General features: G+C 38.5%; 1 protein-coding gene across 1 annotated transcript; it reads left to right on the top strand.

Annotated features, from left to right (window-relative positions):
- Positions 1 to 2,197: 2,197 nt before the first annotated feature.
- Positions 2,198 to 23,268, top strand: Cibar1 (CBY1 interacting BAR domain containing 1). The gene is made up of 9 exons (XM_051160440.1): positions 2,198 to 2,445; positions 2,921 to 3,155; positions 5,463 to 5,531; positions 6,195 to 6,296; positions 8,199 to 8,219; positions 9,924 to 10,028; positions 17,416 to 17,529; positions 21,625 to 21,744; positions 22,962 to 23,268. The coding sequence occupies exons 1-9, from the start codon at positions 2,213 to 2,215 to the stop codon at positions 23,043 to 23,045; spliced, it is 1,083 nt and encodes a 360-aa protein (XP_051016397.1). The 5' UTR covers positions 2,198 to 2,212; the 3' UTR covers positions 23,046 to 23,268.
- The last annotated feature ends 1,957 nt before the right edge of the window (positions 23,269 to 25,225 follow it).

The raw sequence follows: 25,225 nt of genomic DNA, 5'->3' as shown, positions 1-25,225 counted from the left end.
GCTCATGCCAAGGATTTGGTTTCACTCGTGGCACCTATATGGTGGTTCACAAGACCCTGCTACTCCAGTTCCAGGGAAACTCATGCCCCCTCTGGCCTTCCTGTACACACATGGTACATACAAACTCAAGAGGCACACATGCATACACATAAACAAAATAAGACTTTAAAAAATGCTTGAGTTGGGCAGGTGTATACAAATAAAGTTTTATTTGGCTCACAATTTTGGATATTTGAGGACATGGTGCTAGTGGCTCTGCTCTGATGAAGACTTCATATAGCAGATTTAGTCATAATGGCAGCACCATGTGTGGATGGAGAAGATCACATCCAGGTGGGGCCAGACTCCAGTCGACAACCCTCGCCAGACAACTGATAATAATGGACTCAAAAAGATGACAAGGACAACAGCAACAAATAAACCTTAATCCCTTCCTTCCATTCCCTTCCAAGCATGGTAGTCTCCATGGCTCCATGTTCTCCCCCTAGGCTCCTCGGCTCAAATGTCTGCACCTCTCATCATACTTTAAGGAGCAAAGCAAGCCTCTGAGTCATGAATTGTTGGATGACACAGTCAAGCCACATCCAAACCAAAGCAGTTAATGAGATTATGCAGCTCCCAGCAGACTCATCACCTAGAGGAAAGGCAGAAGAGTCCGGCTGAACCGAACAGAACTGAAGAACCATCCCATTCACAGAACCCTGAACTCTCTAATGGATTTTTGGTAAACGCTAGGTTTTATAATTTGTTATGCAACAAAAGCTGATACAGTGGCACATTTCTGGGTCTTGTTTTACATGAGTTTGATTGTTTAGCTAGCTTGATTCACCCTCCCACCCACCACCAGACCCTCCACATGCCCCATACCCGCCACACCCTCTGCAGAGCTGTGAGCTCTAGAAAAACAAAGACTATTCTGACCTTAGGTTAGGACTCTATTCTCAGACTATGGGCACTCCACAGTTGGCTTGCTGTAGGAATAAAAGGGAGAAGGGAGGAGTTTACCACATGAGGGGGTGGGGGGAGTGGGAGAGAGGAGTGGGGAGATTTAAAGCAGAAGTTACATAAAACTGGGACATCCATTTGTACAAACTGACCCTTCACAGAGCTGCAGGAGGCACATTTCCTCCGCTTCAAGGAGTCAGTACAAAACTAGGAGTGTACTAGAAGTTGCCTGGGTTGAGTCAAGCACAGTGTCAGCTCAGTGAAAAAGCTAAAGCTTGAATTTGGACCCTAGGCTGACTTAGAAGAGAAGTTTCTCCCCCTCCTTCCCTCCCTCCCGCCTCTTTCCCCTGTCACCGCCCCTCCCCCTCCCCACCCTCCACATATCCAGGCCATTGGGTGTTCAGGAGTTAAAGAAAAAGCTCTGGGAAAAGCGCTATGTCTCTTCAAGCTGGGGACCTTTATTCAGGCCCATATTTTAACTTATTCCCAGGTCTAACAGTCTTTTTCACAAAGTAGAAATTCAGTTAACTGCGGGGGCGAAAAATGAAGTTAAAGATGAGGCAGTAAGCTACCTAGTTGCTGTTGTTTGTTTGTTATGGTTTGGAGGGGGTTGTTTGGCTTGTTTGGTTTCGTTTGGTTTGGTTTGGTTTGGTTTGAGTCAATTTGACTCAAGTTAGAGTTATTTGAGAAGAGGCAACTCTTGGATTCAGAAAATGCCCCCATCAGATTGGCATGTAGGGGTGCTACAGCAGGGGTTTTCTTGATTGATGGTTAATGAGGAAGGGCCCAGGCCACAGTGGACAGCTGCCAGCCCTGAGCAAGAGGTCCTGGGGTATGTAAGAAAGCCAACTGAATAGGCCAGCAGGCAGTGTTGCTTCATGGCCTCTGCTTCAGTTCCTGCCTCTGGGTTCCTGCCCTGAGTTCCTCAGAGAACTGTGACTTGGGAGTTATCAATGAAAGGAACCTTTTTCTCCCCAACTTGATTTTGTCAGGGTCTTAGCTCAGCGATAGAAATCTAACTAACACAGCCGCTCTTTTCCAAAGGCAGCTTCCAGGAGCCCACACATTGTCAAGCTCAGCAGAGAAGCTCTAGGCCAAGCATAGCATTAACTCTACACTACCAGAAGCAGAGCCTGGACCCCATTCACCCTTACTTTCAAGTGCCCCTTCCGGTTACTGGTGGGTTGATTTTTCTCCTTTGCAGCCAGCGGCCTGGGAGGCCTGGAGAGGTACACTGAAGGAGGATGCTCGGCGGTCTCTCTGCCCAATGCCCTCTGGTCTTCCTTGCCCTGCTCTTGACCGCAGGGGCGCGCGCCGCGTTGCCACGGAAACGCCGGGCAGGCGCGGCGGCGCGCAAAGCGCGCTCTCACCTCCTGGTGGAAGTGGCGGCGGCTCCTGCTCCCGCGCGCCCTGGCGCCCCGGAGCCGCGCTCGTTGGGCTCCCACCCGGGGTCCCCGGCGGCGCGCAAGGCAAGATGTTGAGGCGCAACCTGGAAGACCGGTAACTTCCCCGGGGCCTTGTCGTGCAGGCCTCCCGAGGGAGAGGGCCGGGTGGGCAAGGGGGAGCCTGGCCGAGGGCCTCGAAGCCGGCCCGATCGTTAGGAGGCCGCATGGTTACCGCGGCTCTCTGCAGCCTGTCCCCCACGGCTGCAGGGAGTGCAGGCCCGAGAGAGTCTCCCGGCTGAGCTCGGCCGGGCCCCGCCGTGGTACCGAGCCCGGGAGGCCGCCGGTGCTCGGGCCGCGGCACAGCTGTCGCTTATCCACGGTGGACCGGGCCGAGGCCCTTTCCTGGGCCTGCACAGTCCTAGGGCAGGACCAGACCCTGAATAGGATCCTAGCGAAGGGCGGGCCTCCCGGAGAGTTGGGAATTTTGGCTTTTCAGGGCTTCGGTATGCCCCGGGGAATGTTCGCATATAAAAAATTATGGAGACACTATCTTACTGTTCTAAGAAGCGCTCTGTGTCTCCTTTTTCTAGAGATGCACAGACAAAACAGCTGCAGGATGCTGTCACGAATGTGGAGAAGCACTTTGGAGAGCTCTGCCAAATCTTTGCTGCTTATGTACGGAAAACTGCCAGGCTGCGAGACAAAGCTGACCTCCTGGTGAATGAAATCAACACTTATGCCTCTACTGAGACCCCAAATTTAAAGCAGGGTCTGAAAAACTTTGCTGATGAGTTTGCCAAACTTCAAGATTACCGCCAAGCAGAGGTATGAAATGAGGTTCTGGTGTCATTAATTATAAGCCCAAGAAGTAGTGCGTAGGAACTGTGCAGCCTTTCCATTATAACCTATCCAACATGGTGAAGGCACGCTTGATAAATGCATTTCCTGACTGTTAACGCTTGAGTCCACCGTAGGGAAGCTTTCTGTGATTTGACAACTTTCAAACTAAACTTTAGGTGTGCTTGAAGTCTTGCATTTACCAGTTCATTTGCCAACTTTGATGACGCAGCAGGCGTTCAGAAAAAGTGGCAGATATGTGCTCATGGGGACGGGGTGCATTTTAAAGGATAACTAGAGCTGGAAATGCTGAGGGTGACAGCATGAGCTGGTTACTAATGAATGGGCAACACGGTGCTGATAGCCCCGCGGTTTGAAAGTTGAATAATCAGGAAGCTGATTTATAACACAGAAACAAACCAAGTGATGCATCTTGAGAGGTTAGCTGTGTGGTTGCTGTGAGTCTTGCTCTTGTGAGAGCTGTCTAAAAACCAATATTCTTCTTACCTTTGGTACTGCACAAGCATTTCCACACACTTCTTTTAGATGCCAGTTAACTTACAAAGTTGCCAAGTTTAAACGCCATTGCTCCTTTACTTTTGTAACAAGCACCATTGCTCTTTTTCTTGCTTAAAGCCTAAAACAAGTTTCAGTTCCCAAACTTAAAATGAGAGGAATAATCTTGGAACTTATCGCCATAGCACATACACAATTTGAGTACTAATCACTCAGAGAGACCTGTAAGGAAGTTCTTGGCGTACATTTCTTCTGTAACAAGCAATACGCAATTATACATGGAAATTGGAGATTGACTGTTTCAAAGGTATTTTTTTTAACTCACAGATAATCCTAAAGTCCAATCTCGCCAATAATTTCCCCTCTCTAGAAAATTTTGTATGCTAGGTATCAAGTAGCCACGTGAATTGATTTGCATTTGCTCTGCTCTGTTTCCCTGCTTACCAAATGGTGGAGATGCTAATGACCATGACAAAGGTAGGCAAAGGAAAGGAAAGGGAACTGTTAGCACAGATTCCGAAAGTCCTCACAGTGGAGGTTACTAGAAATGGTACACATGAAACTGTCTTCAGTATTCACAGCATTGATTTCAGAATTCTGGATAGGGAAATGATTGATGAAAGCTTATAGTTTGTTTTGTTGTTTTGTTTTTTTACATTTTCCTAAAATAGTTTAAAATGAGACATTCATATAACATCTTTTCCAGAAACTAAAGAATAAATTTGAAATAGAATGCATTATTAGGTAAAGATGTATCATTTTAAAAAAGCATTTTATTTGCTGTACAAATGTTTGTTTCAAGCAATAGATATCATTTGTTTGTGCACTCTGACAAAGTTCCAGTGCCCTACAGTTATTAGAAGAATTGTTATTAGCCAGGCACATGATAGCAATCCCAGCAGTCAGGAGGCAGAGGCAGGCGGAGCTCTGTGAGTTCCAGGCCAGCCTGTTGTACAGAGTGAGTCCAGGACAGCCAGGGCTACACAGAGAAACCCTGTCTGGAGAAATACACACACACACACACACACACACACACACACACACACACACACACACACAGCACTTTCATTCATTTTGTGATGAAAATTTAAACGAGTATGATAAACTGCTTGTATCTAGCTAAGAAGAGATCAGTTGTACGGTTTGGCAGATCAGCAGCACCGAAGCCCATCCATCTCTGTCTGGGTCTTTGCTAAATACAAGTGACTGGGTTTTTGTTTTGTTTTGTTTTTAATGCAGCGAATACAATAGTCCCTAAGCAGTTTGCTTTTGAGGGTTGTGTTCCTTTAAATGTTCTTAGTAACACGGTATCTTTCAGCTTTAGTTTTTCTGGAAAGTTGAGCTATGAGAATTAGGAGTCAGAATCTGTAATGCCAGACAGTGTGCGCTTGAACACATGAAAATGGTAGCTGTACTAAAACTAGAGATGTCTTAAAACTTGCTGGAAGCTATGACTGAAGGTAAAGTCTGTGCTTGCTCAAGGAAGAGCTGCTCGGAAGTGCCAGGCACATCCCCGTCAGGCTGTGGTTCAGGTGTATTTTGTCTGCTACTGTGGCTATATCTTTTATGCTCTCAGTGCCTGAGATTAGATTTTGAGTATTAGCAATAGCCAGATGATTATCTATCTTTAAAATGTCACAAAGAGTATCACCTTAACATTTCAAAACTATTAATCTATACCGTATTTATTTCAGATAAACAACATAGATTTTATTTCAGTATTTAAATTTTGATATTTCTATGTTTCTTTTCAGTTATATGTTATATAATTTTTAATAGGTTGAAAGACTTGAAGCCAAAGTAGTTGAACCTTTGAAAGCCTATGGGACCATTGTAAAAATGAAACGAGTAAGTAAATCCATGTTTTTATCCTTGGTATTCTGACAAGGTAGGAGATTTTTTTGTCTTTTTCATAACATACAAAATAACATGCAGTTATTCTTTTTACATACTTTTGAAAATTTTTTTCTTGGATCTTTAAAAATGATGAAGCATTTTTGCAAAGCTTGCTAGGTATATTAATATTCTATTTAAGCAGTAAAAAATCATTATTGTGAAAAATATTATAATATGTGATGAATATGTGTATATATTTTTGTTTTAAAGCTGGTGGCTTGTATTTTTAAAAACTGACAAACTTATGGAAGTCAACTTAGAGTAAAATTTACACATAATAAATTTCTTATTTTTCTATGTTTGGTTTTTATAAATATATATGCTCTTTGTGTAAGCATCACCATAACCAATATTATAATCATGTATTGGTATGGTACATTTTCCATTCATTTTCTGTCTTGAGAAAATATCAATGAAATATGCATGCTTTCCTGTGCATATCCCCCCTTTCTCTCTCTGTCCCCCATCTTTCCAGCACACATGCCTTTTGTGCTCATGGTGTCAGAATCTGCTCACAGTACCAGGATCAAACAAGAATTATTCTTCCATTCTTAAGATAGAGTGTTCTACTTCTTTAAGTTAGAAAGTCTTATTAACAAACATGCTTATTTACAGGATGATCTGAAAGCAACATTAACAGCAAGGAATCGAGAAGCCAAACAGTTATCTCAGTTAGAAAGGACACGCCAACGAAACCCATCTGATCGGCACGTGATTGTATCCTTTGGATTTGGGTCTTAAAAAAGCTTTGTGAGGTATGCAGTACAAAAGTAAATATGTATGAAATTACACATCTCTAGTTCTAAGTGTTTTCTGTCGGTGGCAAAAAGAAACATTGAGGAATAGAAACTAGCCAGCTGTAGAGTACCTAGTTCTACCTCCTAACCCAGTCCTCTTTGTTTTTCAGGATATGTTATCTCCCAGTCCACTCAGAAATGTAGATGTCTCAGTAAACGCCAGTGTCTCAGTGCCGCACCTGCAGTACTTTTAAGGAAGGGGAAATGTTCTAACAATGTCCTTTATCAGAAAACAAAACAAACACACAACGTGAAATCATAGCTATAACGTTCAGTCAAGCCTTCAGGAGACTGCAGTATAACTAAGGTCTGTCTGGAAGGGCTGTCTGCTGTAAAAGGGAGCTTTTAGACTCCAGTTACTTCCTGAACTAGACTGTGTCTCTTTGGTGACCAACAAAAACATACAGTGCTAGCAGCCTCTGGGAAAGCACCAACAGCCCCTGCTACCCATTCCGTCTTATTGATCTCCCTCTCACTCAAGGTGGATTCTCCCTAGCCCAGCCAGACACCACAGAGATTTGGGAATCCCCTGAGCAGTGATTTGGGGCTGCACCAATTGCCTGGTTCATCTTCTTCTGGACCAAAGGTACAAAAGGCCAACCATCTGTTTTAAAAAAAGAAAAACACAAAGAGGCAGTTAAGTTGGGCTGATGCAAAACATTTGTTGGACATTTGTTTCAGCTTAATATTTTAAACTGGAGTGTGTTTTAAGCAAGCGGGGCAAACCAGAGAACAAATTCATGACTGACAGCTAGAGGTCTCTGTCAGACTAGGAAGCCACCAATGTTTAATGAAGTCAGTAATAAAAATTTGTTTTGTTCATGGGGAAAAAGAGTCTCTGGAGGCAGGTAAGATATATCATCTGGAATCCTACATAATAGTTGATTGAACCATAAGTATTCATAGTGACCTTTAACCACAAATGAACATAGTGCTGAGTCAAACTTCTGACTCCTAAATGTTGTTAACACTGTTGTAGAGAAAGGGGGCAGTCTATGGCACACCGCAAACAAGGCAGGACAAACACAAGCTACTGTTGCAGCTGAGTTGTTCTGCTCGTTAGATAAGATCTACAGAAGGATTCTCACAGCCTGAAGCAAGAGCCTGAGTGACAACTTAGATGTGAATATATTCTATATAAAAGTAAAAACGGTCAAGAGCATTATAGTATTTTTTCCAGACCGACCCTTACAACTCACCTGTTTACTTGGAAGTATGTTAAAGTGCAGTGCAATATGGAAATAAATCAGACTGCCCCTTTTCAATGAAGATAATCCTAGGATCTACTGTTCACCCCGAAGGCCCCAAGTGACTTCTGAACAGGCCATAGCACAGTTTCAAAGTACAGTCTGGCTTCCCTTCTTGTCACCATTTGAATGTCCTGGCCAACTATGCTGATACATACCAATTGTTCTTAACATTTCCTGCTTGCAATTGGTTCATTGTAGAATTTTGAGCAATTTCCAGTGATTATAATAATCATCACAAATGTATATTTTCAAAGACTGACTCTGGGTGAGTTCTATGCTCAGGAAGAGCATGTCAAACTTGAGAAATGGATGGAGGTTGCTTGAGGCTGGAATGCAGAGACCCCAGCTATGGCTTCTGCTCCCCCATGCTTTCCTAGTTTAAACATGTACAGAGGCTCCCAGTTTTAAACTGAAATATCAGGAAATTAGAAGGACAAAGACAAGATACAAAATAGAAGTCACAAGAACTGTATATGGCGGTTGTTAGAGCAATTTTAGAAAGGTATGTGATTTTATTTTAAAATGTTCATTCCTCTTTAAAACATATTTTTTTCCTTTATGAAATTTTTCAGTCGCAGGTGGGCAATAAAATGGTGTGTCAAGAAATGGATCCTGAGAGTAAACCCTTTTACTTGTTTCAATATATATATTCTTTTAAAAGAAAGCAATAGCTTAATGTCAGAATATTAGATCTCAAAATTTGGATGACAAATTCATATGAAATGATATATGACTTTAGAGAAAATATAATTATTATAGAAGGAACAAAACTTTATTAGGAATAATTTAATCATAAAATTGAGGTATGTCTTTATAATTTTGGTAGAGAAAACATTTAATATGTGGAAACAACTATTGTCCTAAAGGAAAGATGCTTAAAGAGAAATAACGTGATTAAACTGGAGTTTTCTGCACGTAACAGTACTGTTGCTACCTGAATTCTTGGTATGCAACTAGAATAACTTAGGAAGCAGTTTTTAAAAGTCTATCCACAAATAAATAGCAATATTAGAGAGTATCCATGATAATTGATTTTACAACACAGTTCTAGATAGTACAAGTGCATGTCACCATGTATAAAGCAAAGCATTAAAACTCGTCACTTAGTATATTAGTTACTGGCATGTAAATAATGACCAGAAACAATGTAGTGTGGTTAGCTAATCAAAAGCTGATTAAGCTGAGCGTGATGGTACATACCTGTAATCCCATCACTTGGAGGGTAGAAGGAAGATCAGAAGTTCAAGGTTTTCTTCCACCAGATAGTAAGTTTATAGCCAGCATAGACCATGTTATATTTATTCCAAAATTGCATGATATATATATAAGCATAGATTCATAGACATGATAATACACGCCTGTAATCATAGCAGACAAGAGGCAGAGGCAGGAAAACATGAATTCACATCCGCCAATGTTAGAGAATCCTAGTACAGCACAGGCCATATAGGGAGACCTTGTCTCAACAATTAAAAATTACACATCTAATGCATTTGGGGAAGTCGTAAAAGTCAACAGTGGAGCTGGAGAGATGGCTCTGCAGTTAAGAGCACTATCTGCTCTTCCAGAGGTCCTGAGTTCAATTCCCAGCAACCTCATGGTGCTCATAACCATCTATAATGAGATCTAGTGCCCTCTTCTGGCTTGCTGGCACATATGCAGGCACAATACTGTATACATAATAAATAAATACATCTTTTTTTAAGTAAATAGTGATGAGACACTCGACTCTCACTAGCTTCAAGAACTTGCATATTGTAATAATAAAAATTTTGGTTTTCTGTAATGGAAACCATTATAGTTGTAGGTCTTTTTAATGTGTGCTCTTAGTCCTTCACAAAGATTTATTTATTTCATTTAATCTATATGGTAATATTGTGAGATAACCTGTACTTACAGGTTAATACACTGTGAGAGCATTGAAAATACAAATTATAAGGTTATTTTTAGAGATGAGGAGTGAAGGAGATAGAGATTAGAAACCGGGCTGTGTGATAAATGGCACAGTCTGAAATAGAGGGAAGTGGCAGAAAACAGAAAATGGTTTTACATTAAACCCAAGGGCAACAGGGAAAACAGTTTTAAAGAAAAGACTTTTGTTGAACGTCACTTAATAAACTTCTATATTGTGTGTACTACCTAATGCAGTTCTTTCATTGTATGTGGTAAAAGGTAAATTTGAACAGTTTACACATTTAGGCCAGAAAGCCAACACAGGAATGGTAACTTTTACCAAAAGATTCAACTACATAGATTCTGATGAGTTTTTTGTTGTTGTTGGGGGTTCACTTTTTTAGGCAGAAACTGAATTACAGAGAGCCACCATAGATGCTACTCGCACAAGTCGTCATTTGGAGGAAACTATTGATAATTTTGAAAAGCAGAAAATAAAGGACATAAAGGTAATTAACAATGCAGAATACTTCCTAACTTTACTTAAAGCTGGGGGGGGGGGGGAGTGTTTGGAAATAATATACTGATTTTTTAGCCCAGAATTCTTAAGATAAAATTGTAGACCAATATTTATCAAGTGTTGTTATAAACACAATGGCATATTAAAGGGGCTATATTCTTTTTTTAAGTAACTTTTTTACTTACTTTATATTCTGACTGCAGTTTTCCCACCATCCTCTCTTCCAAGCCCTTCCTCCCATCATCCACCCCTCCTTCCTTTCTCTTCAGAAAAGGGAAAGTCTCCCATGGTTATCAGAAGCTGTCTCCTGTACCAATGAGTTCAAGGCTCTTCCCCACTTTTCCTTCTGTCAGGTTTAGTGTTTCTGGTTTTATTTTGAAGTCTTTGATCCACTTGAACTTGAATTTTGTGCAGGGTGATAGATATGGATCTATAGATTTGCATTCCTCTACGTACAGACATCCAGTTAGAAAAACAACATTTGTTGAAGGTGCTTTCATTTTTCCACTCTATAATTTTGGCTTCTTTGTCAAAAATCAAGTGTCCATAGGTGTTACTTTTGGATCTTTGATTCAATTCCATTGATCAAGCTGTCTGTTTTTAATGTCAATACCATGTGGTTTTTATTGCTATTGCTCTGCAGTACAACTTGAAATCAGGGGTCATGATACCTCTAGAACTTTTTATTGTACAGGATTGTTTTAGCTATCCTTTGGTTTTTTTTTTTTTTCATATGAAGTTGAATATTGTTCTTTTAAGATTTGCAAAGTATTGTGTAGGAATTTTGATTGGAATTGTCTTGAATCTGTAGATTGCTTTGGGTGAGATAGCCATTTTTACTATGTTAATTCTACTGATTCATGAGCATGGGAGATATTTTCATCTTCTGCTATTTTCTTCAATTTCTTTCTTCAGAGACTTGAAGTTCTTGTCATACATGTCCTTCACTTGCTTGGTTAAGTTACACCAAGATATATTATTTGTGCCTACAGTGAAGGGTGTCAATTTCCTAGTTCCTTTCTCAGCCCATTTATTGTTTGTAGAAATGAGGGCTGCTCTTTTATTGTTGTTGTTGTTGGTGGTGGTGGTGGTGGTGGGGTGTGTGTGTGTGTGTGTGTGTGTGTGTGTGTGTGTTTTGGTTTTTGTTGTTTTTTGTTTTTGTTTTGTTTTTTTAGTTTATTTTTTATCTAGCCACTTCACTGAAGGTATTTAACAGCTCTGTTTGTTCCCTGGTAGTTATTAAATACTATCAAATCATCTGTGAATAGTGATACTTTGACTTCTTCCTTTCCAACTTGTATCCCCTTGATCATATTGCTCTAGCTAAAATTTCAAGTACTATATAGGAGAGAAATGGAGAGAGTGGAGAACCTTGTCCCTGATTTTAGTGCAACTGCTTTCAGTTTCTGTTTAATTTGATGTTTTTATTATGTTTAGGTATGTGCCTTGTATCACTGATCTTTCCAAGACTTTTATCATGAAGGGATGTTAAATTTTGTCAAAGGCTTTTCAGCATCTAATAAGATGATTATTTTTTTAGTTTGTTTATATGGTGGGTTACATTGATAAGATTTTCATATGTTGAATCATCCTTGCCTCTTTGGGATAAAGCCTATTTGATCATGGTGGATGATCTTTTTGATTTATTCTTGGATTTGGTTTGCAGTATTTTATTAATTTTGCATCAAGTTCATGAGGGAAATTAGTCTGAAACTCTGTTGAATTTTTTTTGTGGTTTATGTATCAAGATGACTGTGGCCTCATAAAATGAATTGGCAATGTTTCTATTTTGTGGTATAGTTTGAAAAATATTGGTATTCGCTCCTCTTTTAATGTCTGATAGAACTCTGAGCCAAAACCATCTGACCCTGGGCTGTTTGTTTTTAATTTAATGACTAATTTTATTTCCTTAGGGGTTATAGGTATATTGTTTACCTGATCTTGATTTCTATCAAGAAAATTGTCCATTTTGGCTACATTTTTCCAATTGTGTGGCCTCCAGGTTTTTAAAGTAAGACCTAATGATTCTTTTGATTTCCCCTGTGTCTGTTCTGTCTTTTTGTTTCTGATTTTTGTTAATTTGGATAGTCTCTCTCTGCCTTTAGTTGGTTTGGTTAAGGGTCTGTTGTGTTGATTTTCTCAAAGAACCAGGTCTTGGTTTTCTAGATTCTTTATATTGTTCTCTTTGTTTCTGTTTTACTCAGTTTGTTTCCTACCTTCTACTTCTCTTGGGTTTCTTCTTTTTGTTCTAGAGCTTTCAGGTGTGCTGTTAAGTCCCTAGTAATTTCTTTATGAAGGCATTTAGGGCTAAGAACTGAGTCCCATAACTTTGGGTATGTTGTACCTTTATTTTCATTAAATTCTAGAAAGTCATTTTTCTTTAATTCTTCCTTGATCCAGTGGTCATTGATTAGAGAGTTTTTCAGTTTCCATGAGCTTATAGGCTTTCTATTGTTTCTGTTGTTGTTCAAGTCCAGCTTTAATCCATGGTGGTCTGATAAAATTGTTTCAGTTTTCTTGTATCTGTTGAGCCTTGTATATGGCCAATTTTGGAGAAAGTTCTGGGAGGTGCTGACAAGAATGTATTTTTGTGTTTGGGTGTAATGCTCTGTAGATATCCTGTTAGATCCATTTGACTCATAACATGTTTGTTCCATTATTTTTCAGTTTAGTTTCTGTCTGGATGTCCTATCCATTGGTGAGAATAGTGTGTTGAAGTTTTCTACTATTAATATGTAGGGTTTGGTGTGTGTTTTAAACTTTAGTGTGATGTTTCTTTTACAAATGCGTATGCCCTTGATTTTGGGACATAGATATTCAGAATTGAGATTTCATCCTGGTGTATTTTTCTTTTAATGAGTATGAAGTGTCCTTTCCCATCTCTTTTAATTTTGATTAAAATCTATTGTGTTAAATATTGTAATGGCTACTCCAGCTTGTCTCTTTGGTCTGTTTGCTTGGAAAAAAATTTTTTTCATCCTGTTACTCTGAGGTAATGCCTATCTTTGTTGCTAAGGTGTTTCTTGTAATGCAGCAGAATGATAGATTCTGTTTTCTTAGTCTTTTTACTAAGGAATTGAGTCCATCGATGTTGAGAGAGATTAATGACCAGTGATTATTTATTTCCATTATTCTTAAGTTTAGTCTTTTCAGTGTCCTATATTTCCTTTATGTTTTGTGTTAGGAACTTTTTAGATTTAACGTTTTCTTTAACCAATGTACCAATTTCTTCTATTTTATCTCTTATGCCTGAGATTCTCTCTTTCATCTCTTATATTCTGTTACTGTTCCTTGCACCTACCTGTACTTCCTCCTTACCTAGATTTTCCATCTCCAGGATTACCTCAGTTTGTGTTTTCCTTACTTCCATTTTCAAGTCTTAAAAAGTTTTATTCATTTCCTTCACCTGTTTGTACTTTCCAGTATTTGTTTAAGGGATTATTCATTTCTTCTTTAAAAGCATCTATCATCTTCATACGATTGGATTTTAGGTCATTCCCTTGTGATTCATCTGTGTTGGAATATCCGGGGCTTGCTCTGGTAGGATGGCTGGGCTCTGTTGATGCTGTATTGCCTTGCGTGGTGTTGTGTTCTTAAACTGGCCTCTAGTCATCTGGATTTTGAGGTTATTATAGCTTTACGTGCTGCTCTCTGAGTTTATCTTTGTTAGATAGGTGTCTTGGGGATGTTTTTCCCTTAGTTTCTGTTTCTTCTCTGGTCCTCTGGCCTCAGTGTCCTGGGTTTCTGGTGACCAGCAAGTCTTCAGGTCCAGTAGAGTGTCTCCACTGGGGTTTTGTGACCTCAATGACCTTTGATGTTCCGGATGCTAACATTGTCTTTGGGGTCCCTAGAACCAGTGTCCTCTGGGAAAGCAAAGGTCTTCTGCTGAAGTTGTGGGACATAATATGAAGCCCATGTGATGGTGTGAAGTTTACAGATGTTGGTTGTACTTTAAGGGGAGTTGGCAGGCATAGGGCCTTTCCTGGGGTCCCTGGTACCAACATGGCCTCCAGTGAAGCAGGTGGAGTGGAGCAAGAGGTTCCATTTATATACTTAACAAGAGCTAACATATATATTTATGTATGTATATATCTATGTATATAACATACGTATTTATGTACTATTTCAAGCACCTTAAACAAATTGTTGCCCTTTATACCGATTGGATTATATGGTAGTTACTAAGAATAAGCAAATGCACAAAATAACTTAGTCAGAAAACCCCAACCAAAAATATGAAGTATAAGCAAACTTTTAATCTTTGATTTCCATTATAGTAGATTGATTGTCATTAATATCTATGGCACAAAATTTGTAGCCATATTACTTTCAAAGATGTGAAAAGATTAATTAGATAGTTAATGTCTAGTTTTATGTCAACTTGATACAACCTAGTCATTGGAAACAAGGGAAATACAATTGAGAAAATACCTCCTGAAGATTCTCCTGTGTGACATTTTTAGAGATTAATGAGGGAAGGTCCACCCCACTCTGAATGAAGCCATCACTAGGCTTGTAGTTCTGAGTTCTATAAGAACACAGGCTGAACAAGTCATGATGAGCAAGCCAGTCAGCAGCACCCCTCCATGGCCTCTGCATCAGTGATGGACTAAAATATTCAAGTGGAAGCCAAATAAACCCTTTCCTCCCCAGCTTCCTTTTGGTCATGGTGGTTCTTCATAAAAGTATCACTCCTAACTGTACATAAATCTGTACCCACAATGATAAACTGCCACAATTGCCTTTATTATGTGACAAACCTGCAGATACGTTTCAGCAGGTCTTTTGACAAAAATGTTTTAGGTTTCTTTGAAAGATCTTAAATATTGCTTAATGATCATTTTATATGCAAATAAAAATTAATTCTTATTACAACTATTTTTGTTATTTTGCTATATTATCAATTTAAATAGGAATTATGGAACAATTCAACTAGGCAATTCATCTCTGAAAGCAATTCATTTGACCATTTGCTGATCATCGTTTCAAAGTATTTCAGAATTTTGGCCTCTAAATAAAGGCCCTGTGCTGTGCTAGGTAAAAGCAGGTTACCGCTCAGAGTATCTAAAGAGGCTGCTCTGAAATAAACGTGTTCCAAGCTGGGAGAATATGGGAGACATGGAGTTCTGTAGCTGCGGGCATTCTTTGTAAAATCTAGAGTTAAACGTTCTAAGAAAATTAGCATTAACTTGAGCAATAAGAATGAAGAATTATTCCCTTGCTACTTAACAGCTATCCATTCCTTGGACCTGCAAATGTTTTTCATGTGAAGTTGATAATCTTAGGGTTTGCTTTTGTAGCCCACCTATATGCAAGCTACCTCTACAGGAGTTATGTCCTGCTCAATACTGAGAGCAAAACTGGGGCAAAGAAAGTAAGTGCAGAATTCCTAGCTTTAGTGACAACTTCCAGGGCCTTTCTGAAATAGATGGCTACGCCGTGTGACCAGGTTTCTCTCCTTGTCTGCAATACCATCCCCCTTGAAAAGTTGACAAGGAGAAAGGAGCAGGAGAAAACTTCACCTGTGAAAAAGTAGGTATCAAAATCAAAAGTAAAAAATTAAGGTATGTGCAACCATTACCAGTTTGGGAAACATTTTCATCACCTAAACTGTGTACACTTTGGCTTTCCTTCTCTGCCTGCTTACTAGTTCTAAGAAATCATTAAGATTGTCTCTATGGATAGGGTGATTCTGGACATTTCACCATGAAAGGAACAGTTTTTGTGTTCTATTTCACTTAACATGTTTGCAGGCCTACCTATCCATGTTGTAGCATGCATCACTGTTCATTTGATTGGGCTAAATAAATTTGTACAATATTGTTTATCTGTTAATCAGTTAATGCTACTTTAATATTTCCTACTTTTGACTATAAGTTTAATTTAAACATTCATATGCACATTCTCGTGTGGAAATTTATTTTCATACATATATATGTTCTATATAAAATATATACTATATATACTGAAACATATGTGTGTGAAATTGCTGGGTCATACAGTAAATATTTAACTACTTGAGAAATTGCCAAACTGTTTAAGCTGGCTTTGTCATAGTACACTCTTCCTAGCATTGTATGATGGTTCCACATTCTTTTGACCCCTCCCTCAAGTACTTTCTTCTTAGTAGAATATTCTTATTGTTGCCATACTGGTGTGGGTAAAGTAATATCTCTTGTGGTTTTGATTTGCAATCCTCAGTAATGTTTCTTACCATTTGTGTATATTTTCCTTGGAGAAATGCTAATTCGGGTCTTTGTCTATATTTCAATTGGGTGATCTTTGCTATTAAGTTATAAGGGTCGTTTTTTTCATGTTCTGGATATAAGTTACTTACTAAATAATAACTGTCATTGTCAGCTGTCTTTGCTTTCTTGATGGCATCATATGAACACACATTTTCAATTTTAGTGACATGTATTCAGTTTTTTCTGCTGCTTGTGGTTTAATGTTACAGCTAAGACTCCATTGTCAATTCAGGTGGTGATTTCTCTCAGCCTTCCTCTAATCGTTTTGTCGTTTTCACTCATAAAAAGTCTCTGATGCACTTATTTTTACATTGTTTGAATTCAGGGTTAAGTAGCCTTCTTTTTATATACCCTGTGAATGGCTTTGGCAGGCACTTTTGTTGAAAATGTTTCATTTTGCTGGAGTCTTATTGATCTGACTCTGTCCTTACACAGTAGCACAATGCCATCACTCCTTTGTGGATTTTTTGACTCTATCTTAGGGCAACTAAAAATTAAGGAATTAATTCCTAAGCCTAGTCAGAAGCTACTCAGGCTCTTAAGGGATCCCTGTAGATCTCTGGAGATGTTTAGTATGAAATTCCAAATGGTACCTAAACACACAGCTTTTGATTATGATACTTCGTTATACATTCTAGTATAGCATGGCCACTTATGACCTGCTGCACAGAGTGACAACTATTGTCGGTCATAGTTTCTGTCTCATCTCAAAAGTCAGGCTTCTCTTACAACAGTGGGAGTTATTAAAAATATCAGTTTTAAATTTTTAACACAAGTATCTATAGGTTGTAGTACTGGAGTATATAGCTGTGTATATTTGCATCATTTTCTCATCCAAATGTCAACTATCATGTATAAAGAACTAATTACTAAAAAGGAAAAAAGAGAGAAGTGAAGAGTGATCAAAGCAACACTTTGAACAATGTATTGTTTGCTGTAAAAATCTTGACGAATTTTTTTTATTTCAGTTATATTTTTGTCCTGTACAAAACTGATTCCTGGATCTTAGTAACACAAAATACTAAGACTATATAATGGAGGGTATAAAACGCCATGGTTCCATAATAAACTCTTAAATACATAAAAAACAATGTAAGACCCTAAAATTTTAACCTTTGTGTTTTTCAGAACATATTTTCTGAGTTTATCACAATTGAAATGCTATTTCATGGCAAAGCTTTAGAGGTCTTCACCGCTGCCTACCAAAATATACAAAAGATTGATGAGGATGAAGATATAGAGGTAGGCCTACGTCTAAACTCAGATCTGCGACTCTATACGGGTCATAATCTACACTGTCATGCGTAACCCAAATAACTGATCTTCTGTGACTTTCCATTTATACTTTCTGTTAACACATGACTATCACTCTCCTCAAGTACTCAAGCTAACTTTTCATTTTCACCCCTTTCCATGTTTTTTTAAAAAGACTATTACACTTTTACATGACAATTATAAAATAGCAAATTTCTGTAATCATTGCCTTGAACAGATCTATATTTTAACTATGCTAATTATTCTATCAACTTTAATAAAAGTATTTCCTCACTCTAAGGATAAGAGAACTGAAACATAGTAAAGAAATTTCTCAGAGGTCTTCTGATAGCTAGTTTAGTAGCATGGATGGGAGTCAACTGTAAAGGTATCACAACACATTTCTTAATGCTTTATACTCAAGGCTACAACTACAGTTGAATATGAGGGTCTTGCACCATTTGGTGCAGGTTCAGTGATCCCTGTACTTTCCCTGAAGAACTGGAGCCCCCTTTACAAGTATCAGTCTCCTTTCCCCAACATTTCCTTTTGTAACTGATATTCAAGTTCTTTGTCCTTAAGCTTTTTCACCTCATTCTAGAGGCCCTACACGTCACACTACACCATTTATAGCTTACTACCACTTTAACCAACCAAGTAAGATAGATTTTTTTAAAAACCTAAGGGGTTCATGCTTGTGTAGTAGATTCATTTGTGAACAACTTCTTTGACATTCCAGGGAAGTAGTACTGAACAAAGTGACTTCATCATTGTGATACAGTGGAAATTATGCTATTACCTCATGAGATGTCTTAGCAGTTTCCTCCTGCAGCACCTGTTAACGCCAAGCACCACTCTAAGTGCTGGGATTATAAGTAAGAAATAGTCTATATTGTCAAGGCAAATTACATTCCACCAGTGATATCAGAAAAGAAAACAAATTCTAGTAGCATTAAAGTTTTATAATGCAACCAGTCCCATAACATGTGAACATATGTGTGTGTGATGGAAGGTTCCAGTCTTATAACGCCAAAAAGCTTGAGGTGAGAATGCCAAGCAAAACCTTATGCTGGCATAGATAATGCAAAGGCTGTGAGGCTACTGTGAATAAAGAACAATGTGCTTTAAATATTTAGCATGAATGAATGGAGACCCAGCCCTCAACCTCTACTACACCATCTAGCACCTATGTCTCTGGGACCAAGGGAAACATGATAGGCATTCATATGACCTAAAGATTTCTAGAAACAAGAAGAAAAATGAAGAGAAGGATATAACTTGCTTTTCTTCATGGTCATACTTTGAGTGCCATGGTTAGCAGCAGCTAACTTTTTGCACTTATTACAAACCATCTTTTTTTTCGCTTAAATAGCTCAGGTCCATTTCTCCTTCAAAACTATTTTCTGTGCATTCATTTCTGAAGATATACAGATCTTGTGATTACTTCTTGATCTTGGACCACATTGAAAAATCGATTGCCAATGCTTTCATTTTTTAAAATTCTGTTATTTTTATAGCAAAAAGGTTCATTTAAGTAGTGGGTTTAAATGTTTATCTCAAGGGTTCTATATCATGTTAATTTTTTCTTTGCTAGAAAAGTTTACAAAGGAAAAAAAATCTGCTAACCTAATTAGCCTTGAACTCTCCTAAAATATAGTTCTTTTTCTTTTTGTTTTCAAGACAGGTTTTCTCTATGTAGCCTTGGCTGTTCTGAACTCTCTTTGTAGACTCAAACTCAAAGAGATCTGCCTGTCTCTGCCTTCCTGAGTGCTAGGATTATAGGTGTGTGCCACGATACCCAACTAAACTACAGTTGTTATAGCCTAAATTGTATCCCTTGTTGTATCCTGCACTATTGGAAGGCTTATAGCAGCAGTTCTCAACCTGTGGGTCATGACCCTTTTGGGGATCAAACAACCCTTTCACAGAGGTCACCGAAGACCATCAGAAAACACAGATATTTACATTATGATTTGTAACATAGCAAAATTACAATTATGAAGTAGCAACAAAATAATTTTGTGGTTGGCCGGTCACCACAACATAAGGAGCTGTACTAAAGGGCCGCAGCATTAGGAAGCTTGAGAACCACTGGCTGACAGGAATGTGTGGGAACAGCCCTTAGTTTGGTTCTTTTCTTCCACAAAATGTATTTGTGTTAGAATCTATTGGGCAAACGTGAATTAACTAGCATCACTTATTTGGAATAGCTGGAAAGATAACAGGATTCCTTTCACTAGAGGAACTTAAGGCTAGTTGGGGAATCATCTGATCAAAATAGTAACATTACAGTTACCATTGAGAGTAAGACTAGGCAGTGCTGGCTACTGAATAGGTAAAGATAGCATTTGCCTGAGCCTTAAGGACTGGTAAGTAAGTCTACCGAGACATCCCCCTGAGGAGCCAGCACTAAAGAGGCACAGTATAATGTCATTCCCCACATGAGTCAGTTCTCTAGAGTAGAATAAAGAGTGTTAGGTGAGTGTGAGTGACATTGAGTCTTTCAAGGTCACCCAAAACATGTCTCTGGTAGGTAGGATCCACAAAAAGGAATTTTGGTTGATAATATTTTGTCTGCAATAATATGAAGTTAAACTGGCTATAAAGAAAGGTATGTAGAGTCAGTGCTAGAAATACCTCAGGTAAAGAATTAAGTAGAATGCCCGTGCTGCTAGATAGAAAGCTTTTTGTTATAAACCTGAGTCTACACTCAGTATAGCAGGACTAGTTTTATGCACCTATCTTATTATTGAAAAAAACCAAAATTCCACATGAATCATTCCAAGTAGTTAGCAGCCACACATAGCCAGGAGACTTCTGTACATCAAACATTTCCTTCATCTCAGAACACATTATTGGACAGTATTAGTCTGTAATAGAAGGTAGGTGGGAAGATGAGTGAGTGACCAAACCCTTAAAACATAGTTAAGATGTAAGCAGTAGAAGAGATAGGCTCCGTCTGTGTGATGGGGCTTTAAACAGATGGAGCAATAGAGGAGGCAAGCTAGCTGGCAGTGACGTGCTGGCACGGGAAGGGGGACAGTTGGGGTCAGGGGAGATAATGATTTAAGGATTCTGGTGAGCAATTTGGGATGAATGTCTCATTTCTAGCCTCAGGGGCAGGGGTAGTGGGGAGGTGAAGTAAAGTTACTGATCAGTTTTTAAAGTTATATACTGAGTAGATGCTTGTTTCTAGCCCAGTGGTTCTGAACCTATGAGTTATAACCCTTTGGTGTTGGAGGTCACCAGAGAACATATTTATAATTCATAACACTAGAAAAATTAGTTACAAAGTACCAAGGAAGCAACTTTATACATGGGTGTCATCACAGCATAAAGAACTGTACTGAAGGGTCACAACATTAGGAAAGTTGAGAACCCTGTTCAAGAGGGACCCTGAGGGAACCAAACTCTTTGTAAATTTGTAGTTAAGATAGTGAAGGGAAAATACACATTTGGAAAAAATTAGAATGACATTTGCTTTAAAAAACAAAACGGGGGCTGGGTGCGGTGGTACACACCAATAATCCCAGTACCCAGGGAGACAGAGGCAGGCAGATCTCTGTGGGTTTGAGGCCAGCCTGGTCTACAAAGTGAGTCCTGGATAGCCAGGTCTACACAGAGACAGAGAAACACTGTCTCAAAAAAACAGGGGGAGGGATAAAAAGATTGTAGGGAAATTCACACCTGATAATATCGATTCTTCATCTATGTTAGGACTAACATTTGAGAGTGCTGACAGACAAGTCAGACTCTAATGCTGTTGCTATCCATGTACGGTTAGGGTGGCTTCAGTGTGCACTGTCCACAGGGACAGTCCTGGAGTGCCAGTTGAGGGTAGGCAAAGCAAACAGACACATGCTTAGCACCCTGGTTTGAGTGCCTCAGTCAGATGCTCTCATGACTACTGCACAGCAGTTATCAGACTGCATGAGTGTAGTAGAATTCTTTCATCTTCTTTTCCAATTTGACCAGATTGCTAATTTTTCCTCATAAACTGACAGTAACTCAAACTTAAGAATGTAAGTTGGTTATCTGGAGGATCGTTTAGATCATTTATAATGTTGTTTTATATTGCAATAGGTTTTCCGAAATTCTCTGTATCTACCAGATTATCCATCTCGTTTAGATATTGTAAGAGCAAATTCCAAGTCACCTCTGCAGAGATCACTGTCAGCTAAGTGTACATCTGGAACCGGACAGGTGAGCTAAAATAAATAAATAAATATACTGTAAAGGAATGAATTGTTGCCTTTGGAACTGTCCTGTACTGTTTCCCTTGTGGCCTCGTGCAATGCATTCTCTCTGGCCATAGTAGTTTTTCCTCTGAAAATGAAGAAAAGTTTCTATAATCACACTCTACTTTCTGAGCAGAATCCTGAAGAAAGACAGAACAGCACTAATGTAGATTTGCTGTGTCTGATAGAAGCACAAATTCTAAAGTCAAACGGTGAGCTTAGTTAACTGTGTAGAAATTATACCTAACAGTGTTTTCTTTTTCCTAGTATAACTCATGGACCCAGACCTATAGCTCTTTAGATCAACAGCCAAAACCATAACGTAACTGTAATGTACCAAAACCTGATATTGCCAGAATTTTAAAACTCGATAAAACAATCTCAAAATACAATTTTAAGTAAAACTGCTAAAGGTAAAACTTCCTGTCATTGGATTCTGTGTATTGTTTTACATTCACCTCTCCCCCCTAGCCAAACTACATTTCTATACATTTAGCCTTGACACATGTACTCCATAATTTTAGTCTTCATAGTCCATATAAAATTCTATTTAGAACTAAATCTTATATATCATCAATTCAGGACCTATATACTAAGATATTTTTTATATGTATCCCTACTACCTTGATTGTAGGTATGTGGAGACATTGGGTTTAGATGCTGCGTGTATGTAGCCTGTAAAGATGTTGAGCAGCATCTGTCCATAGCAACACACATCCAAAATGTGACCAACTCTGGTACCCAAACCTTGTCTGGCATCTCCTGGGTGCTATAAATCACCCCCAGAGATGTTTTAAGTAAGATATCCAAGGGAAGAGTAAATGTACAGCCCGTGAGTTGGTTTCAACTCACTACACATTATTTCTATTGTCAGTATTGCTGTCTGATAGATGTATCTGGTTTTACCATCTACTTTGGTGGTCATCATTCAAATACTGTAAAGTGTTTAACTTTCACATTCATTTCAGAATACACAGTAATGATATTTTATGTTACTGAAGCATACTACTGGAATCAAATATGACTAACCTCATATGCATTGGTAAAGACTTAAAATTCACAGGGAATTTAGTCATTTTCTGAAATATTTGTTCTATATTCCCTTTGCTATTAAAACATGTAAAAATATGCCAAACATATAAAACACTTGTTTTTATTTTTCCACATGTTAATTTTTAACAGATACCCACCTGTCGAACAAGAAAGGATCAACAAGTAGATGAAGAAGAAGATGATGAGTTAGATATTACAGAAGACGAAAACTAACCTTAGGAAAACTTCACATTTCCATTCTCATGTCAAATGACTTGAAATCCAGGATCACTTTATACTCATTTGATAAGTTAAACTTCAAAATGAAATGCTACTATGAAATGGGGGAGGGGGATTAAAGGAATTATGCTGACAAGAAAGAAAATGAAGATTTTTTTATTGCATACCAGTCTTTCAATGTCCTATCTATAGTAGTGTATGATTTTTCCGTATATATTATATTAAAAAAATTCTGTACTTCAAAGCGTTTAGATTTAATGCAATACATATACATACATATATATACATATGTATGCATGTATATATACATATATATGTATGTATGCCTATTAAAGGTGCAAAACTGGGGAACAAGTTTAATAATTCTTTTGAGTTTCTTTTAGGTTAAAACTCCAAGTTCTGAATGTCAGATGAGGTCAGTTAATAGTTCTATACCGTAATGCCTTAAGTAAAAAAATCTCTTTTACTTTTATTATAACATTATGTTTCATCATCTGGTATGTAAATTTAGTGTTTTTAACAAGAATGTAACCCAATAAAGGCACAAGATACTGACATTGTACATAATGATAAAATTTCTATAAAGGCCACATTCAACTTCACTGGTTTTTAAAACCAAACTCCTCTCGCTCTAAAGCGCTGCATGTACTGCTTGTGTATGTTAGAATACTTGGAAGGCAAGTAATTTGTTAGAGACGTTGCCTCAGACTTTCATATTTTATCAGGCCACCACAGCCAGGAAGCATGTATATACTTTATTCATAAAATTACTAAACTTTTGTTATAGCTGACATTTCTTCTCCTTCTGGTAAAGAATTACTATTTTATGAATCTCAAAGCAGCCAGGCATGGTGGCACACACTGTTAATCCCAGCACTTTGGAGGCAGAGGCAGGAGGATTGCTGAGAGTCTACTAAGAAAGTTCCAGGACAGCCAGGGCTGTTACACAGAGAAACTTTGTATCAAACACAAAACAAAACAAAAAAATCTCAAGGCAATTATCAAAACAGAAAAAAAAATTTTTTTTACAAAGTATTACTTTCTGAGAATACTTTTTAAATTACTTTGGTACTTTTTAAGATGAAATACTACAGAAAAAAAAAAAAAGCTGAAATACTAAGAATGTCTTAAAGCCCTAGGCAGGTATTAAGGAAGTGATGTTATTACTGAAATTTTATATTCTTGGTCAGTATTCAAATTTGACGTTAGAGTTGATTGGGGAAGACAGCTGTGGTATATCTGTCGCCGCTCAATAATTAGTGACTTCTCTCAAGTATCCGCTGCCTCGTCTACCAAGTTAAACCCTGATGCAGCAAACAGTTCTGGACAGGTGCTGTTCTATACAAGAGCTAAGTGTGGTGCTGCAAGCCTGTTTCCCACTACTAGGAAGGTAAAGGCAGGAAGATCAGTTGTTCAAGGTCATCGTGAGCTTCAGTGAGTTCAGGACCAGTATGGTGTACATAAGACTGTCAAAAAAAATGAACATTAAGATTACTTATATACATGTATATTGTAAAAAAAAGAATATATCACATTTTGTGGGCAATAAGGCTAAAACGAGGCTATTATATGATAATTTACACAGCCAGTTAGGATGTGACTACATTTAAGAATGTGAAACCTGGGCTGGGGGTTAGCACTAGCCTAGCATGCATGATGAGGCCCTCAGTTCAGTTCCCAATACCACTTTAAAAACAGAAGAATGGATAAAGAAACTGTGGTACATATACACTATGGAATACTACTCAGCTATTAAAAACAAGGTATTCCCAAAATTTGTGGACAAATGGATTGAGCTAGAAATGATCATAATGAGTGAGTTAACCCAGAAGCAGAAAGACTCAAATGGTATATACTCACTTATATCTGCATACTAGCCCAAGGGGCATGTCCCACGAAAGCCTTCACTTACCAGGAAACTGGGACAGAGGGGAGGACATCCTATTGGGACTCTAGATGAGAGAAGCATGGGAGAATAGTAAAGTAGAAGGATCCAGAGGGTCCTAGAAACCTACAAGTAGAACATTATGATAGGCAGATTTGGGCCCAGGGGTCCCGCTCAAACTAAGGCACCAGCCAAAGACAATACAGGCGGTAAACTTTAAACCCCTACCCAGATCTAGTCAATGGGCAGAACATTCTCCACAGTTGAGTGGAGAGTGGAGTCTGACTTT

Source organism: Acomys russatus, chromosome 2, assembly GCF_903995435.1.
Source record: "Acomys russatus chromosome 2, mAcoRus1.1, whole genome shotgun sequence".
NCBI lineage: Eukaryota > Metazoa > Chordata > Mammalia > Rodentia > Muridae > Acomys > Acomys russatus.
The sequence above is the reverse complement of the archived record's forward strand: the minus strand, read 5'-3'. Positions and strand labels throughout refer to the sequence as shown.

What these genes read in the sequence shown, in the direction of transcription:
- Cibar1 (XM_051160440.1), top strand. Translation starts at nt 2,213, where the DNA reads ATGCCCTCTGGTCTTCCTTGCCCTGCTCTTGACCGCAGGGGCGCGCGC. An exon ending in CCATTGTAAAAATGAAACGA is followed by an intron (nt 5,532 to 6,194) that starts GTAAGTAAATCC and finishes GCTTATTTACAG; the next exon opens with GATGATCTGAAAGCAACATT. An exon ending in CATCTGATCGGCACGTGATT is followed by an intron (nt 6,297 to 8,198) that starts GTATCCTTTGGA and finishes GAAATTTTTCAG; the next exon opens with TCGCAGGTGGGCAATAAAAT.